This window comes from Lissotriton helveticus, chromosome 2_1, assembly GCF_964261635.1.
Source record: "Lissotriton helveticus chromosome 2_1, aLisHel1.1, whole genome shotgun sequence".
NCBI classification, from domain to species: Eukaryota; Metazoa; Chordata; class Amphibia; order Caudata; family Salamandridae; genus Lissotriton; species Lissotriton helveticus.
In genome coordinates, this window is record NC_136059.1 from 1,693,080,014 (window position 1) to 1,693,100,124 (window position 20,111).

The 20,111-nt window shown below is 43.3% G+C and overlaps 1 protein-coding gene across 1 annotated transcript in view; it reads right to left on the reverse strand.

Annotated features, from left to right (window-relative positions):
• Positions 1-426: 426 nt before the first annotated feature.
• DNAJC25 (DnaJ heat shock protein family (Hsp40) member C25) overlaps positions 427-20,111 on the reverse strand; it is a 30,709-nt gene continuing 11,024 nt past the window's right edge. Inside the window, exons 2-4 of the mRNA XM_078676650.1 lie at positions 8,162-8,314; positions 4,182-4,652; positions 427-712 (exon numbers count right to left, since the gene is read on the reverse strand). Of these exons, the coding sequence (XP_078532776.1) occupies positions 590-712; positions 4,182-4,652; positions 8,162-8,314 (747 nt within the window). The 3' untranslated portion in view covers positions 427-589. The remainder of the gene's footprint in view (positions 713-4,181; positions 4,653-8,161; positions 8,315-20,111) is intronic.

The window sequence follows — 20,111 nt, forward strand, 5'->3', positions numbered from 1 at the left end:
ACAAAGCAACAGTGTTGTACAAGAGTGTGGAACAGAAGTGGTGCCAGTCTCTTCAATCATAGCCGACATCTGGGGAGAAGAGTTACATAATGCAGGACGATGACGGGTATTAAGTGCAACCTTCAGATAAGACCATACTTCTTTATTAAAAAAAGAAGTTTCCTTAGAAAGAAGACATTTTAAGGTTTTTGGCAACAAAATCAACAATAAAATGAACTGCCAAATCAAACTAATGGACCGGAATATACTTCAATGGGTTTACATAATTCTGCAATACAAACATGAACATCATGATCAGGTTTTAGTGTTGCTTATTTTTAAATAAAATCATTCACGAGCAAATCCACAGTAAGCGGAAAATGTTCAAATCCATGAAGATGAAAACAGATCCAAGCAATCTTATGAGAAAATAAAGAGAGACCTTCATTTGCCTTGAACGAAAGATTTTATTTCCATTCGTAGCCGCTGGATCGCTTAACTTCATTCATTCAGCTCGTTGCACAAGGCAGAGTAGATAAAAATTGATAATTTAATTATGAAAATATTTTCTGCAATACACTGAAATAGCAGCATAGAGGTACAGTGTCCATTAATCATCTATAAATGTTAATCTCCCAGGGCCTTCATTCTTCATCCACCTCCGGTATCTTTTCCATCGGGGGTCAGAAGCCATCTTCTTCTTTAGTTCTTCCTCCTGCTCCCGTTTATAGACCTGGTGGAAAATTATAATTCACGATTTAAAATACTGTACAAGTTTCAACACATTTAGAACCACGAGTATGCGCTCTCCTCCAAACACCGCATATTCTCTTCACCTTTCACCCCCCCTAAAGTTCCTTCCACTTATTATCCATCCTGTGACTGTGGGAAGCCACCCAGTCCATCATAATCCTTATCCTTTTATAGTGTAGAGAGAAAGACTGAAGGTGCACGGTAAATCTTGCCTTTTCATTTATTGTACCCTCTTATTTGAATCCATTCCCTGTATCGCCTATTCCCTCGGCTCTCCGTCTTTCAAAACCCGGAACTTTCTACATCGTGCTATTTATTAATGTATTAAATTAATTATGCCGTCTCAGCTCAGACTGTGTCAGTCCAGCCCACGCATGGGTGCTCGCAAACATTTACCCAAGGGCCGCAAAGTGCGGTCTGTGATGTGCCCAAGGGCCACATTGATGTCAGCATGGTGGGAGTGGGGCTTAGTGAGAGAGGTTAGTCTGTGAGATTCAAGTGTAAAAAGCTCCTCGATGCTAATGGCAAGCCACAATATGTCGATTAACAGACCGCGCATGCGCAAGGCTGGTAGGCTCAACCTAAAAAGGCACCAACCAAACCTGCCTGTCAACTGAACACCTTTTAAGTTATTGGATTGAACTATCTGAATGTTGTGACGTGCGCTAGAGGGCTACTGTCAAAAAGAGTAGATGGTCACAGGACATGCGCCTACCACTATTTCTAGACCTGTTTGAGCTATATGGCTGAGCTGCTGCCAAAATTAGAGGTAATAAGTAACAAGTGTGACTCCATTAAAAGGTGCCGTCAACGCAGAACACAGTCCTTCGTCCCACTGGCTAATACACATGGGGTGAATAATTTGTGTATCATCTACTTCTATAGCCAGTTTTTAGCACGCACATGCACAAAGATCACAATTCTTATAAAATATCTTCAACACATTTGGTAAGGCAGAAACAGGTAGAGAACCGTGATGACTGGATTTCTCTATAACCCCATATGCAAGTCCCAAAAACGAGCTAAAACCTGTACATTAAACTTTACATTACTGAATACTTTAACCTATGTAAATACTTCACTAAGCAGCATAAAACGCCCACCTAAATCTGCCAATCTCCTTCGTACTGCATTACTATCTGGGTTATGTGCAGCTGATGACATTTAAGGGAATACAAAAGGCTGGAGTTGCATACCTCCTTAAAGCTAAAGGAGTTTAAAAATAACGCACAAAACCAAATTTCCTAATTAAGGATAATACTTTACTTCAACTTCTCTTCTCACTATAATACACATTACAGTGTAAGCAAGAGGGTAAACTAAATTAAATACTACTTTTCCTCTTAAAATCGCAGCATGAAATCTGGATATCGAGCACTCTATGCTATAAAAGATGTGTATGAAGACCAGCGTGAACTCGGCCTAGGAAACTACAACAGACTGAAGATATGCCACCTTCACAATATTATAGTTCTAATGAAGATAGACGAAAAGTGCTGGATTCCCTCAAATGGTGACACCTGTTCACAATGACATTCAAAAGATACTATGTCCAGTCTTTTGCAGGAAAAGAGTCTATTAGGTGAAATTAGAGGCAGTGAGAGTTAATGGCATAATCTGAGAACCATTTTAAATTCGGAAAGCTGCAAGGCCTAGGATGACCCACAGCGGTTTAATTCCCTAGCTATGGATTTTCCAGGGATACAAAGGCATCAATAAGTGCATGCTGGAGGAAAGGGAGTCTCGATATGCACAAGACCTCTTATAAGTGTCCTTCCCTACAGTAATGGAAATGTAGGAGGCCTGTAAATTAATTAGCAAAAATGCGTACAAAATAAAGGAATCATTAGGAGGCTCAACCCCATAGTGAACACGCTTCCAGTAAGGGTTTCAAATTTTATATTTCAAGTGACCCAGATAAAAGTTTGTGGTGAACGTTTTAGCTTTAAATTGATTCAACCTCTGGTCTACGCAGCCCACTATGGTCATGGTGAATGCTAGACTTTTGAACACAACACTCTTCCTGGTCACTCAATTTTTCAGGCCCCTTTTGTTGCAAAGTATAGACACGCCTCAAAAACACAGACAAGCTGCCCAAAAGCCTACTTTTGGGGCTATCGCACCACTCTCTTCTTGTACCACTTATCACAATTTATTTTATTCAATGTTGAGCTTAGGATTCACAAGTGGAGTACAAATGTCTTTCAACTGCAGGTGGCTGAAGCTAGAGACCATAGAAACTTTGCTCATCTGTTCAAGGGGATGTGCCTATAGTGCTGGCGAACCCTAGGCCAAGTGCGCACCACAATAAGTCAGAAATTTCCAATGCTGGCAACAGGTGCCTGACACTTGTCTTAGTGAAAGAACATTTTCAGATGTTGCCTCTTTAAGAGTATCACCATCACTCAAGTCAGCAGCCTTTTGCTATGCCCAACATGAACATGCTTTGTCGAACTGAAAGTTAAATCGCCACACAAGGCGTTTACAAATTTATAGAACTACATGTTTACTCTCTAATACTGAAGGAATTTTACAATTCTCTTAGTAAATCACAACGAAACGTTCTATGTTTGAAAGCCACAATGGAGTCGAGAAGTGTTGCCATGCACACCCTTCACCAAATCCCATATTTGAGTCTCTCCCTAACTAAGTGAAAAGGATATACATAAGATGATATTTGCCCAAAAGTCCTGAAACAAGTACTCTGAAAGGGTTGGATACATCTTCTAAAAATCAGTTGATCCAATTTCAAGTTTCTGCATCTTGACTTACTACTCATCAGAGCCATAAGTGGGTTAAGCAACAATTGACCAATAGAGAAATGTAAAAAGGAACTCAACTCCCTCTTTCATATGATGTAACATTTGCTTTTCAGAGCACAGGCCGATGCCAACTACTAGGAAGGTAGTTTATGCTTCAAGAGACTGCCCTCATAATCTACAAATCATTGAGGTTACTGAGTTATTAGTTTGTGATAATGGGTGATGTATTTTCAGGAATGATACATTGCACTGAAAGGTGGAAAAGAGGGCTTAAAAGCAGCATTGTAGAGATGCTGATAGGAGTTAAAGCAAAATATCATAGTTGTTCATCTCCCACGATTTACATTTACATCATTAGTCAGTTTGGTTTCGTGTAAATAATGGGTCTAATAGAAATACTGTTTTAGTAATACATGGAGATCTCTAACATCAATTGCATAGAATATTCGACGGAGCACAGCTGTATTAAAAATGGAAAATGGGACAACTGAATGCAATAAACCTTCAAGAGTACCAGATATGGTAGTTTGATTAGTGTGAGGGGAAAATGTGTGCTGTGCGTGTGTGGGATTGTAGGGATAAGAGGACAAAGTGCAGTAAAACCTCTAACCTTTGGAAAACGTAAATTGTTCAGTTATAATTGCCATTTTGAAATCCACTAATGCTCATCACATCAGATTTGCTCACCTCATAGTTTTCTCTTTTCCACAGTTCTCGTTCCAGGAAAGTCGTTTTTTGATGGTCTTCGACGGTGTCAAACTGAGACTGGGACATCTTCATATATCTGCGTATAATGTACAGTCTTTCTTCCTCGCCATATTCTTGTCCTTTGATGTTAAATGTGTAAATCCACCAGCAGTACCACACTATATATTTGCACAGGTACACAGGGCATAAGACAATTTGGAAGAGAAGAATATCATATATCTGAGGCTTCTGATAACCTCCTTTAATATCGATTTTAGTCTTTATAATGTCCCGTATTATCTCTTCTTCCTCTGCTTTTATTTCTTCTTTGGACCGTCTGTTTTTGCCCTTCTCTTTAGCCCGGTTAAAAAGACCTTGTTGCTTGGCAATTTCCGCTGCTTGAATTCGATACTTTGGCACCGTAGAAAGGTAATTTATGGCTTCATTGTAGCTGGCCCACCAGCTGTAAAACTAGAACATCGAAGGTAAAAAGAACGTATATCATTTTACATAAACAGCAGAGCACCTACTATGCAAATAAAATAGCATAAAAGACAAAAACTGCTCCTGACCCAAATACAAACAACCTCCATAAATGACCACAAAAGGCTAAGCCTATAGGCAGGATACGTGAATGCACAGCTTCCACGAAAGACAGTGTAAATCTGCATTATTTCAATATATAGCAGATTCTACTTAACATACACAACAAGCGCACAGTCGTCGCCCATTCCATCGTGGACTCGTCAATTACAGACATAATCTAAGAGAAAAATAAAAACCGAAGTGACTCTCTAAACCACTATGACACAATCACCGACCATTTGTAGGTGTTCCAATCTGTAGTACATTGTTACTCAGCAGGCATATTTTCCATGCAGAGCCTTGCCACAGGTCACAAGTAGCCATTGGTCAGATGTGAATCACTAAATTAAATAGATTACCTCATTACTGTCAATAGGAGATTGATGGTGAGAAGGCGTAGAACTATAAACATACACATTTTCACCTTTGTGATGGCAGCCACATTTCCATTTTAGAAAATTTGAAATTTGGCATATGCTTTAACTGCAACACTACAGCAGCTGAGCCTACCAGTGTCGAAAATGCAGAAATGCTTTCCTTTTGCAAAGTGTTAATAAACACATACATTAATAATTGGCAACAGGTTAATACTATTTAAAAGGGAAGCACAGACAAAGGACAGCAGAGTTGTAAATATCTGCTTTTTTTCTCATAGATTAAAGGCATGATCGAAAGGGAATTGGTCAGCTTGATTAGTATTTTTAAATAAATGGGATTGAGTACTTCTGTCAAAGCGGTGCTATAGGATAAGTTAGAAGCTGTAAAAATCTTACTTTTGTGTAGTGTTTTTTTGAGTTAGAGGTTAAAAACAAAACTATAGGCATGTTTCTAAAATGCTCAATGGAGTAAAGAGGTTTTTGAGGATCAGGCACATTTCATGCTTTGTAATGAGGAAAGGCTTCTTAAGAACAGTGGCTTCCAGCACTTTAAGAATTGGGCTTGATTTGCTAATGGTGGGTAGTCAAGACATGCATTAATTTCTTTCTAAACAGCTCCCATGATTTCTACTAACAAAGTTCATGGAGCAGACATCAAATCTTGAATTTAATTTGGATAGTAGATTTTCAGAAGAGAGTCTGTGTAAAACAGTGAATGCCACATAGGAGCTTTAGAATTGATATTCCAAGGATAAACTCAGTGAGGTATAAAAATGACATTTGCAACTAACCACTCTTGATATTTTGAATTTCACGTTGATTATACAAGTTACAGCCTTGCAGAAACAGGCTTTACTTCTGGCTGGCTATATCGATATTCTTGCTCTCAAGGCTGCTGTCTTATCACCGGTCAGCCTGGCTTTAAATCACCTATAACCAATGTATCACCTGTATAAGATGGCCCACAGCTAACTAAGTCTCATGAGCAGTAGGCGAGATGCAAGACTGCCTTCTTTTCACCTCTTTCCCACACTGCCCAAAGTTACTTCCATGGGTGATAGTGCATTGTAATTTGAACTATTCCATCTATCAATGCAAAGTTCTTGGTTCTGCATTTATACATACAATATCGTGGTGTACATTTATTTTCTTGCAAATGTTATAATTTCCCTGGAAACTCAAATAAATTGCATTTTTAACCCCTTCGATGCCGATGGCGAGCTCAGCTTGTCATCAGCTACAGCGCTCGTGTGCTGATGACGAGCTGAGCTCGTCATGTAACGCGGCTTTTTGAAAAATCCAGCGCACAGCGGGAAAACCGCTAGCTCGCAAGTGGTTAACCATTGCACAATAGGAAGATGCTAATAGGTTATTTAAGTTTTGACCTAAAGATAATCTTAATTTCTGAAAAGCAAACGTCAAATTTCTCACTACTGTGGAGGGCAATGTTGCATCACTTCATTGTTCCTTTATTACAAAGACCTATCTTAAAAATCTTTAAACCTCAATAGACAAAGCTCCACATGCTTTATATTTCCATCCCAATGAGCCCTAATTCAAAGCAAACTGAACGTACATGTAGGATTCTTCTAGACCATAAATGAGTGTAAAATGTTACAGTCCAAAAAATTCACAAAGAAAGAAACTTGGAGAGGGCACACATTCAAAGTTGCATAAAACGGAGGATGGAATTTTCGGAATTCTAAACTATCATCAAATGATTGAACAGTTTTTTTTTCACATTAGTTTATAAACAGAAGGAAGGCCTACTATTTGATTAAGGCCTTTATCAGTCAATTGTACAGTATGTGGTGAGAGTTTAAACCATGGGGAAATTATGACACCAATATATTTATAGTGCTGCAGCATAACCTTATTTTTCTCTATATTTATTGTAAAACGAGGCACAGAATAAGTGTTGAGAGAAAATGGAGGCCAGCTGTATCTTGAGTCAAACTCAAAATCATGCTACTAATGCATACATTCTTGCTTAGTTAATGTTAAATGGGACTTCTGGAGCGCAAAATCACCGACAGGTCTCTCAGAGCTATGAGAGAGCCTAACCTCACATATCCTATTGTACATGCACCAAAACTTGGCCTAGGTTGTGCCCCAGGCTTCAGTAAAAAGAGGCGTTATAAGTTTTTTCCTAAATGGAAGAAGGGTGGGTTCCCTGCGAAGGGTTTCCGGCAGCCTGCTCCAGAGTTGAGGGATCATTGCGGAAAAGGCTCTGCCCCATTGGTGTATGTGTTGAAGCGTGTGCAGGCCTAAAATCAGACAATCGAAGGGAAGTCCCTGGCACACAGTTTATGAGGGGTTCCTTAATGTAAGCAGGGGCCCAGCCGTGGATGGCTTTATGGGCTATGCAGGGACCTTTGAACCTTGTTCTCGGTTTGATCGGGAGCCAGTGCAGCTACTGTAGTAGGGGGGTGGCATGTGCCCGCCTTTGCTTTCTGTACAATGATTTGTGGCAATCATCCGACATTTCATTATGTTTTTTGGGCAAAAAGAGATTTGTTAGCACCAACATGCCACCAGAAACTATTGTTTCAAATGTCTCTCTTGGGAATTAAATACATTTAGAGCCAATGACAAGTATTTAATTTACTTCAATCAGAAACAATCCCAGACAATTAACTAAGCCGAGCTTCACTCTGCCAATAAAATGGAGTTAATAGCTAGTTCAAAAGGGGTACACAAATGTGCTTGTTTATTAGACCTAAGCACGAGTTGTCTCTACTTTTGAGAGGTTGTGTTCTCAGGAGTGTGATGGATTCTTCCAACATGATGAGTTTAACTAAATGTATGGGAAGTTGCTTTAGTGACTAGGAACATAAGTGAGGAGCTGTGCATTTGCCTGGGCATCAGGTGTAGCAGAGAAAAGCAAAAACTAGCCAGTCATACCGTCTCAATACAGCCATGCGACTATAATGCTAATGTTTTGACACACCACTACTTAAAAAAAATAATAATATATAAATCATTCCAGTTTATACATAGGTTGCCTAAATAGCTTACTTGGAAGATGGAGATGGCACACACAGTGACCAAGATGACTATCCTTACATCAACCTTGGGGGCCAGCCTACGGCTGTAGTAATGGTAGTAATGCCTGTAGTATTCTTCCGGATGATCGAGCATGTAATCATAGTCCTTACGCGTTTCTTCATCCTGCAGCATAAAAAGGAAATTAATTGGATTTTCAGACATGAGATTTCTCAATATGAATTTTTTTTTTTTTAACGAAATTAAAAAACATGAATGCACTAAACAACAGAAAGTAAATACATGAAACAGCCATTCACATTCAGAGCTTTGGATAAAATATTTTCAATCGAAAATGTTAATGCTCCATCTGACTTTGCGATCCAGACCAAGGAGCTGTCAGTTGAACACACTGTACTCTATGCTTAAAGACACGCATCCATTTCAGTCAATAAATAAATTCTTCAATCTACTTGGCTCCTGTATTTTCAGTTAGGATTAAAAAGTTCTCCATGATGGAATTTTCAGCCACATTAGGTCTGAAACACATTTTAATAGATTAATATTTTTCTTGTAACTCCAACCATAAAGAAAACATTACTAAAAAAGTTACCAGTGTATCTTTAGGCAGGTAATAAAAATGAAAAGTCAGCCATATAGAACATGCGGCAGGAAATCTTATCTTCATTTCTTTTTTTTTTTAAAGAATGGTGCATTCCCACTGCTTTTGAGATCATTTCAACTCTTACTTGATAAATCCAGGAGCCTCACAGTTAAAGAATACAGTGCTAAGTAAATAGAGAAGTTAATTTTTCTACTCTGTGAAGCAAAGATGGAGTCAAGTAGCGGAGCTGTTTGATACTTGGACTTTTAGAAAGTCATTGCTTCATCCATTTTAGGTCTCGCCTAGCGATGCGGCGCATGCGCTGTTCGCCTTGGCGAGATCTATCGTCGTCGTTTTGCTAGCGAAGGGGTACAGGAGATGTGCACGCACCCGGACAGGCGATGTGCACATCTCCTCGTGTACGGCTTGCGGTGTTTCAGCACGCTCGCGTGCATCTGTTCGCCAGGCGTCTCTTTTCATCACTGTGTTTTATCACAGCACGCGCATGTCACGCTTTCACTTTCGCGTGCTTCCACTTTCTTCTACTCCATATTGTATCCGTGCAAGCACTTCTTTAGTGCGCCCCCATGTTTACCCCTTTCATCCTTCGGAATCCTCGGCTCAGATCTGCCTCACATCCTGTTAATATTCCACCGGGGAGCACACCTGGGGCTGCCTAGGGCAGAGGAATGCTGTGATGTCAGGCAGCGTGTGTGTTTTATCCCGTGCGGTCATTTCATTGCCGTTTTCTTTAGGAATATGCCTTCTCTCGCCCCTAGTCAGCATGTGGTTTCCCACAGTCCCTCATTTATTGCAGGGAGTCGGTCACAGGAACTGTTTGGTTTTTCTTTGCCTGATCGCTTAAAATGTTAGTGTCACTTACCTGCTGAGGCATCAAAATGTAAGCATACACTTCAGTTTCTTATGCAGCATGGGTTGTGGCGCTTCCCAGTTATTCTATGTACTCTTGACTCTGCAGTTTGTGTGCGCACACAGTACCAGCTTGTAGATATGGTGTTGGATGGCTTAGCATTGCTTTTACTGGATGACTGACGTATACTGTTTGGCATAAAGGGCACGGAGTGCTCCACAAAGTGCTTTCATTGCCAGTTCAAAGAGGCAATATGCACTTAATTTGATATTGGGTGCTGTTTTGTCCTCGACCTGTATTCTACTTTAATTTTGACCTTTCTCCTTTTTTCTGGAAGAACGTTATTTTTATTAACTTCCAGGGTTCATATTTGGCCGTACACTTACAGGAAATTTACATTTTGCTGAAGACCTTCTATTATGGCAGCTACACCAACTGCATCATCTCGTTACAAGATGTACTTTATTTCGAATCTTTTCAGTCTGCTGCACAGTACTCGAGCTTTGACCGCAACAAGTGGTTCACCTCCGTTCGATTTGCATTTTTACACCGAGCACTCCGCTGGTCAGGTCCGTGATGTGGGACAATGTGAAGTTCTATCTGCCGATTTCAGCATCCTCTCCAAAACTACTTTCTGCACCTTCAGCTCATCTTTAGTTATTCCCATGCATTCACTTCTCTTCCATGCCACCAACTAACCTCATTTCGCCCTCTTTTTCACCCTCCATAACACTATGTCCCTCTGTATTTTACACGCCCTCCTTGGTAAGCCCAGTTTCCTTCCATCACTTTACCAGAAAACAAGAGGGGTGCCCTTAAACGTCAAACCTCCCATTGGGCCCCTTTCTCAGACCTTTTGGCCCAACATGGTCAGATTCCTGCTCCTCCTTTTGGAATCAGTCCTTCCTAATATACCCTGCATGCATCTACCTGTACCCTATCTCCTTGTTTTCTTTCAGCAATCCCTGAAATGCATTCCTTTTCATGTAAGAATCCTGTCCAAACACTCGTCCGTTTACCGCTCACTGAAAAGCGGTCTGATTGGTTGTTCTTCACTGAGGCATGATTGGCAGATATCCGTGTCCTGTTCCCAGAGTTATTTCTTCAGACTCCGTAAGAGCTGGAAGTGAAATCAAGGTGCACAAAAACACCTTTAAGACTTTCCCCACTACTGATTGACTCCCTCCTTGCCTAGAGAAACTCACTCCATCTATTCACATTCTGCTCTCCAGGCATTCCGCTCTCCTTTACTGAAACTTGCGATTCCACTACAAACCTCTTGTTGGCTTCTTCTTTGACAGGCATTATATAACCCGATTAAATCCCTTAATCTATACTTTTGAACTGCAGCAGTTTTTTTTCCCGCATCATTGGTTCAAACCATTGAGCAACATGACATTTTTTACAGATTACATGATAATAGATATTTTAAAGCATTCACTAGTTATTGGAGTGTCCACCTTTCTATCTTGGTCTTCACTGCTACCTCAGCCTTGATCAAACATACCCCATTAGAGTCCTGATAAGACTTCTCCGCCCATCTTTTCCCTGCTGTACAGTATCACCAGATCAAATATTGCTGTTTCAGCCTCTAATCTGTGACTTGAAGATACCGTAAGTAAAACAGCTTTTCCCTCTGGAAAATATTTATTGAAAGCGATTGCAACTCTTAATGCTATAAACCATGCATTTGTGTAAGTGAAGTAATTTAACAGGCAACTTAGCCCATCTACCGACCACACTTCAGGATGCACAGGGCAACAACCCTGAAAGTCAAGTAGAGTTATTGTTCCATCTGCCTTTCTTGTGACTCTCTCCCCACCAAGGAACTCTTTAGTATCCTCTCTCAATTACGAAACGTTGTCTGCACCAGTGATATGTGTCTTCACCTGTTCTGTGACTTTCTGGCCAAATGTTTGGCCATTTGACTGCGAAGGTGCCTTCATTTGTTCACCATCTTTCCTTTCCACCTTCTCCGTTGCTGTTTTGTACTGATGTCACGTTGATTTAAGTCTACCCCTTCACCCTTCAAATTCAGTGATCATGTTTCTGATGCGCGAATCTGGATCGCTAATGGATCCCTGCTTCCAAGTCGTTTATTACAAATTTTCAGTCCACCTACACGTCAGTTGTATGTCAAACTAGTGCTTTATGTCCAAGCAAAAGGCGAACAGTGGCCTATCATTGGCGTTTTGATTTTTTGCTCACTAATCAAATCATACATGCAAAAGCTAGCCAATTTGGGAAGTGTGAAGGTTGTTGTACCAGTGTTTTGGTTAGCCCTGAGAGCGAGACACACGGGAGTAGTTACTGCAAGCGTCTGCCCAGCTGAGCAGGATAGGATATCTGGGGTCAGCTGTCCCAGAGTCATGGCAGGGCTCACTACTGGTAGCACTACACAACAAGCATTTGCAATGCAATAGCTCTCGCTTTTGCGAGAGTTTAAGCTATTGGCATTGTAAATGACAATGTCTTATTTCTTGGTTTTAAAAATAAAGACATAAATAAAAGACATTGTCATTTACAATGCCAATAGCTCAAACTCACAAATGCAAGACCTATTGCATTGCAAATGCTTGTTTTAATAGTAGGGATGGGGAAATTTTTTTGGTTGTATGATATAAGCATAAATGGGTCTTTCACGCGTGCCTCTACCATGCATGAGTTAACCATGCATCCCCTTACCACACATGCATTTTCCAAGAAATTTCGAGGTATAGACGCGAGTGGTAAAATGGGTATGGGTGGCTAAGGTAGCCATCTACCACGCCTCCCCGGACCACACCCTCTCCCCCGCACTGTGCCTTCCGCTGCCCTAAAACCTACCCTGACCCCCCTCAACATTAAGAACTACCTCAACTACCTATTCCCCTCCTACTGTCTTAAGACCTAAAACCCTACACTACCCAGACCCTCCTGCCCTCCTGCCGTCCCTTAAACTTACCCAACCCCTTTCACTGCTCTAACACCTACCCCGACCCCCCATCCCTAAAAACTACCCCAACTACCCTTTCCCCTCCCACTGCCCGGAGGCCTAAAACCCTACACTACCACGCCTCATCCCTTAAACTACTCCAACCCTTCCACTGCCCTAAAACCTACCCGACCCCCCCAACCCTTAAAAAAAACAACAACAAAAAAACAGCCCCACTTATCTCACCGGTGCATCTTCCTGCTTCAGTCCTCCAGCAGCTAGACTGCGCACTGCCTCATTCACGCATATGCGTACTTATGGCATATGTGTGGTCAAGGCAAGCCTGGTAGAGCTGGAGTAGTCGGAGCACGTGTGGTACAGACCGCGGTGTTACGTCTGTTTCCCCATTTTTTCACTTTTCTCTCAAATCTATTCCCTCAAGTTTACTTAGCTGCTATGCAGACGCTTCGACCGCCATTTCACCTTCTGGTGTATAAAAATCAGATCAGAACGACTATAGTTTTTATGGATTTTTCTTCAGCTTAGCATGAAATTGAGGATGGTGTCATTTGGGCCAAGATGCCTTGTAGACGGCTGAACAGATGTGCTTTCCTCATGGCTAGGCGGGGGTACAATTATCACTCACAGTCTCTGGTGTGCTTAAAGGTCTTCACTTTTCAGCTTCATTATCAGTTCTTCTAGACAAAGAAAGCAGGTGCATGCATGGTCATCCAAAAACACATAGCTCAAAGGGTGGCAAGTTCTACAGCTCTCTTCAATTGCTAAGTACGTGCCCACAGAGACTCTTTGGAAGAGTGCTAAGAAAAGTCGAAAGGGGAGATTAAAGCAATTTTCAAACGGAGATGGTTGGGTCAGATCAATTCCTCACCTCATCAAAAAAAAGGCCAATCGTTTCAAGAATATAGCCATGACGTTCCTACAAGGAGTTCTTAAAGGCTTCCTTATGGCTAATGTTCACTTGCCCCAATGCCCTTACTATAGAACTTCCATGTTCTTGAAGAATTCACTTCACCGCCCAGGATTAACTTTCGAAAGGAAAAAACGCGATTCTAGGACTGCTCGGATGGACACGAGAAAGAACTTCTGAGCTTAATTTATGTCTTATGGAAGTGGCTTCTCTAGGCAAGTAAGAACACACAACGACTACCATAGCTTTTCTTGACATTCTGCAATTAATGGTTTTAAATAACCAGGTGTAGCAGAGATCCAGGTCTCAACAAACGATAACTGCCTTTTACCAGCAAATCCCCCAGCAAGAACGAATATAAAACAAGAACGGTAAATGGGATGCACAGTTTGCAGTCCCTCCAGGACATTGTAGCAAAGACAATTTGTTTATCTCAGCAGATGAGATAAAAACAGCGGGCATTGCACTCTGCCTCAAATTTCATGGGAAAAAGTGTTTCTTGAAATCTGAACAAGCTATTGGGGGGTCTTACTCTCTTATCTGGTAGTTCGGCCATTACATTTACACATGGGCTGGTTATAGAAAACTTGTTTCGTCAAGTCTGGCACCCTCAACCCTTTGCCTTTATCTGCAGGTACATCTTTCTGAACAATTTTTCATACAGTCCTAGCAATGCATTCTGCCCCACACTCTGAATAGCTAGCCTGGTACTATCATACAATATGAATGGTATAGAATAAGGAACATATATAGGGAGGTCCCGCCTCCCTGACTCCTCCCCCACCGCGTCGTAGCCTACAAAGGCTCCGCCCACTTTCCCTCTCGCGTAGGTCGAAGCCCTGTGGCAGAGGGCAGAGGCTGCGCGCTGAGCGCTCGAAAGTGACTTATTTAATTCTTTTTTTAACTACCTGGTTCACCTCTCTGCTGACTACGAGCAGCTTGCTGGCATCACCGTCCCGCTGAGAGCGAGCGGCGGACGGGCATCTTGGGTCTTTTAATTACCTCCTCCCTCCCGCCTCCCTGACTCCTCCCCCACCGCGTCGTAGCTTACATAGACGTTCCCCATGCGTCAGCGCAGCGGACGAGCGCAGCGGGCGCGACGGAGTTGCGCCTGAGTTAAGCCCGTCTGCGCCCGTCCGCGACAGGTCGGGGCAGCGGGCACCTCCCTATGCCCCGGCGTTGTCATACTCATCCCTCGCCCTCATATCCCACTGGATCCCAGGCACCATCAGCACGCTCGTGCGTAATCGGCTGCAAAACCTAAGTCTCCTTCAGAGACCCCCGGCAATTCCACCTGCCGTCATGCCTTCCCCTGCTTCCCCCCCCCCTCCCGTCCCCCACACGCCGATCTTTAACACTACTGCGGCGCTTCTTAACACTCGATCAGCAGTCAGCCATCAGTATGAGCTATTCGACTACCTTGACACTCATAATCCGGATCTCTTGTTTTTAACAGAGACCTGGTTTAAGGCCGACTCCACACCTAACGTCTTAGCCGCACTCCCTCCCTCATATTCCATCACCCGAGCGGACCGACCGGAGGGCCGAAGAGGCGGTGGAGTGGCCTTGATAGCTCATACTGACTCTCACCTTCAGATCCTCCCTTTCACCCCCATTTCTGAAGTGGACTGCCTGATAATCCGCCTTTGCTCTTATTCGGCCCCCCTCACTGCTGTCCTGATTTACCGTCCCCCCCAACCCACCCCTACTTTTGTTTCTAGCCTCCAGGATATTCTCGCAACACTGGTCATTAACAATTCATCAGTTTTGGTGTTGGGCGATCTCAACTTCTGGCCTAATGACCCGGCCGAAAGCTCTTCTTCCAAAGAATTTACTGATCTTATGACCTGCCTCAATTTTACTCCCCATGTTCATAGCCCTACCCACGTGCATGGCCACTCACTCGACCAGATTTGGACTCTGAATATTCCCACCACCCCCCTCACCATTTCCCCCTGCTCCTGGTCGGACCACTTTTTAATTTCCTTCTCCCTTGCTCTAGCTCCAGCGACCAAACCCCCCCTTCCCAAGAACACCTGGGTTAGGAAATGGGGCAAGGCAGATATGCCATCTTTCTGCTCATCTTTACTCAACTCCTGCCCCGACCTTTCTGGCCTCGCCGCCCCGGTCCAAATGGCCACTATTGACAGCTGGCTGACCCAGGCAGGCGATGACTTTGCCCCTCTGAGGCGGATCACGGTTAAGCGAGCCCATGCTGCTAACCGTTGGTTCACCTCTGAGCTTAAGGAGAAGAAACTGGCCGCGCGCAGAGCGGAGCGTGCATGGAGGAGGGACTATTGTCCTGTCAAAAAACTCTCTTATCTCTCTGTTCTCAAAGCATACAAGCAAGGCATCCTCGACTCCAAGACCCTGTTTTATTCTAACAGGATACTGGCAGCAGAATCCCAAACTAAAGAGATTTTCGCTACGGTACACGAGCTTGCCTCATCTAACAGAGTCATGGCCTCGATCCCCCCTTCCCAATCGCTCTGCGACTCACTTAATGATTTTTTCATTAACAAGGTCGCAAAGATCAAGGCCAATATCCCCCCCCCCCCCTCCTCTACCTTCACCAATCCTTCTCCTCCTGCCGTCACTTCCAAATTTACTTCCTTTCCCCCCCTCACCGAGGTCACGCTCTTTCCCCTGCTTCACAAGATAAAGTCAGGCTCCCCCCTAGACTTTGCCCCGGCTCATATTTTGAGAGAAATCTTCCTTAACTGCCCTACCCCCCCCCTCACTCTTCTGAACGAGTCACTCAGCAATGGTGTGGTCCCCACCGCTCACAAATTCGCGGCTGTTATTCCCATCCTTAAAAAGCCCGGTGTCGACCCTTCATCACCTTCTAACTACCGTCCCATCTCCCTTCTGCCCTACTTGGGCAAGGTTCTAGAAACCCATGTCACCAGCACCCTGAGCACCTACGTGGAAGCTAATCACTGCCTCTCCCCTCGGCAGGCGGGTTTTCGCCCCCTCCATTCTACGGAGAAGGTGGTGACCTCAGTGATGGACTGCCTACGCGAGGGCATTGATACCAACCTCCCGCAGGCCCTCATTCTTTTAGATCTGTCCGCCGCCTTTGACACGGTGGACCACTCCATCCTCCTTACCCGTGTCAGGGCGGCAGGCATAGAGGGCCTGGCCCTCGCCTGGCTTGAGTCCTTCCTGAGCGATAGGGCTCAGGCGGTCCATCTAGCTGGTTTCACTGCTGCCCCTCGTGGGGTTGTATGTGGAGTCCCTCAAGGTTCCTCACTTTCTCCCCTTTTGTTTAATTTATACATCTACCCCCTTATTTTTTTGTTACAGCAGCTGGAGGTCACGGTGTTTAACTACGCCGACGACCTCCAGCTTATCTTTAACCTTTCCCACGCTTCCTCCTCATCCCTGAACGTCCAATCCATCATGTTGTTCATTCAGGATTGGATGAACTGCAACCACCTCAAACTCAATCCGGACAAAACGGAACTAGTCCTAACTGGAGGTGGTTGCAGTCCTTGGTCCCCCTCTTACTGGCCTCCAACACTTGGTGTCCCTCCGATCCCGGTTCCCAAGGTCAAAACCCTTGGTATTCTTTTGAACTCCTCACTTTCTGTTCACTCCCAGGTCAACTCAGTTGTTTCTTCCAGCTTTTTTTCTATGAGAACCATTAGGAAGATCTCTCGCTTCTTCTCTCTGCCCGCTCTAAAGATCATAGTAATGGCTATGGTGCTCTCGCGCCTTGATTATGGCAACATCTACAACGGCGCCCCAGCCTATGCCATTCGCCGTCTGCAGCTAGTGCAGAATCAGGCTGCCCGCCTGATTCATGGCCTGCCTAAATTCCATCGTGTCACTCCTCTATTGCAGGCCCTGCACTGGCTGCCGGTGAAAGAGCGAGCTTTGTTTAAGCTTGGCTGCACCGCCTTTCAGGCCAGAATGGGCACCGCTCCGGAGTTCATCTGCTCCGCTATCATTCCCTATACGCCGGGCAGAGAGCTCCGCTCCTCTCATCAGGCCCTGTTAACCATCCCACGTTTTAGAAAGAAAAAGGCAGGTGGAACAAAATTCGCAGTTCTCGCTCCTGCGTTCTGGAACTCTCTTCCGGCGGGACTCCGCGGGACACCCTCCTACACTGAGTTCCGGAAAGGTCTAAAAACCCTGCTCTTTTCTCAAGCCTACAATGCTTAGTCTTCCCTCCGCTCCTGTTGGCCTTCCTACTGCTCAAAAGCGCCAAGAAACCGCGTGGTAAAAGTGCGCTATAGAAATATTTTTAAATTCAAATTCAAAATTCACCAGGTGCACTTGTTTAAGAATCAGGGTCCGAAAAAGGTTGACTTTCATGTCCCCTTCCGATCACTAAGCAGAATTATACCCGCTAGCTAGGGGCTTGGAAGGCACAGAGGATTTTATTTCATGACAGGGGAAGTGCACAATAATATACACTAGGGTGGACATGAGAAAGTGCAGGTATGGAACTGCTTGCCTGTTTCACCAACTTGTTCAGCTGCTCACTCTGCTTGAGAACTTGCTCATGAATCTCACCAACTGGCTCGCTTGGCCTGGTGACCCAATAATAAGCACAAGGTTGATGAAGCTGTGGCATGTAGCTTTCACTTCCCTCCTGACCCATCCCTCACCTTCTAGGCCCCTTAACATGAGACCCATAAAGTAAGCACACAATGATAAAAATCAATTGAGATATCAAGAACTATGACTTTTTAAGTAAATGTTACAAAGCGCACACAATAAATAATGAGATGATAAAAAAAAAAAATCAATTAGTCCAGGAGGTGCAAGTTATCAGATCCTAGTATGGGTGAAATCTAGTGGTATAACCTGGTGAGCCAATTTCCCTTCAAAATTAATATCCTGGATGAAGTAAGTACTTCAGTGGGCCAAGGCAATATAGTATTTATTTATTTATTTATTTATTCAAAGTTTTATATAGCGCGAACAAGATCCTTACAGATATCAGAGCGCTTCACAGAGACAGGGGCAAGGGCAACAGGAATGAACAAAATAATGGGAGCAATATAGTGGTCAATAAACATAGAGTAACATAGATAACAATAATGTACAGAAACATATCAAAACCTATCAAAATACAGTCAGGTAAACAAGTCATATAAATCCAACAAAGAGTAGCATATATTGGTCGATAGGACGAGAGTAGCGTAGTAGTGCCCCTCTAGGTAGTAGGATAGTGCCAAAGGGCAGGGTGATCAGAGATACAGCGCGATGCGGAGACTCAGTTCCAGTCTCTGTAATGTTCAGGAGATCTTGGCCAGAAGGATTCTCTTCACCTCTTTCTTGAAGAGTGCCGTGGAGGAGATAAGCCTCGTTTCCGGAGGGAGCGCATTCCAGATCCTGGGTGCCATTCCTGAGAAGGAGCGCTTGTATGTTTTTTCTTTCCGGAATCTACTAGGCTTCAAAAGTAGGTTTTTTGTACTACGATTGGATCTCGACCCTCCTGATATAGACAACTTTTGCGCGAGGTAGTTGGGTGCTTTGTGGTGCACCGCCGAGTGTGTCATTATTGCAATTTTTAGTTGAATTCTGGCTTCAAAAGGAAGCCATTTTAGAGATTTTAGGTCTGGGGAAATATGCGAATGTTTTCTCGAGCCAGTAATGAGTATAGCCGGATGCACTGAATTTGGGCTCCACTGTCCCTCTGTTTTAGTTCCAAATGGGAACAACTTGGAAAATGTGGTTGTTGAGGTATCTGGCATCACTTTCCTTAACCTTCACATGTTGCTCTGCCAGGAATCTTTCTCCAAAGCAGGTGACCGTAAAGGCTGTATGTTCACTATAAGGTATTTGATGGGTGCCCTTTACACTTCCACTCTAGACTAGGGAAACCCGAGTAGGGGAGGGGAGCGTTGAAGATTCAATTTGGAGGCTATCATGGTAGAAATGTACAATTTTCATAAAGATCATCTTTGGAATATTGTGCCAAAAATCAGCTCAGCAGCAAATTTGGTTTTTAAGAAATAATACAGCTAAGATGGATTTTCTAGTCCTGGGATAAACTCCGACTGCCATAACTTGGCTTAACACTCCTAGCCAGTCATTTAAGAAAAATAAAATAAAGTCAGTTTCAGCTAACTCAATAACTATCACATCTGAATCCTATTACTATAGGGACATAACAGTCATCTTTGATATGGCTTACCGCTGCGCATTATGCCCATGGCCTCTGTGGATACCAAGTCGCTACTCACAAATAGGTTTTTTTAAATTACTTTTCGCACATGCTTCCAGCTGCTTATCATGGAGACAGTCAGTTGCTAGTGCAGCCCAGTTCCTGGTTTTTAGAATCACTCATGTAGGTCATGTATGTCTACATGGCATCCAACATTTGTCTAATGCCACCAGTGCGATTTACAGACATCTGTTTGAGAAAACATTCACAATCACTGGGTGATAACAGTGATGTCACTGACCATACATACCATGAGTGATGTAATATGTAAGGTCATAAGCAGTGCATTGCAGGGGCGTAAGTTATAGTTAGCTCAGCTTATTATAACTGCTGAATTTCTCTGATTCTGCACATGTGAAATGTCAGTCTAACAATAACATTCCTGGAACCTCTAGGGTTTTTTTTTTTATTCTATTTCCTAACTATGTCCCTGTAACCTTTGTTTTTTTCTGTGAAATTCTATGTTTTATTAACCAGTAGTCAGG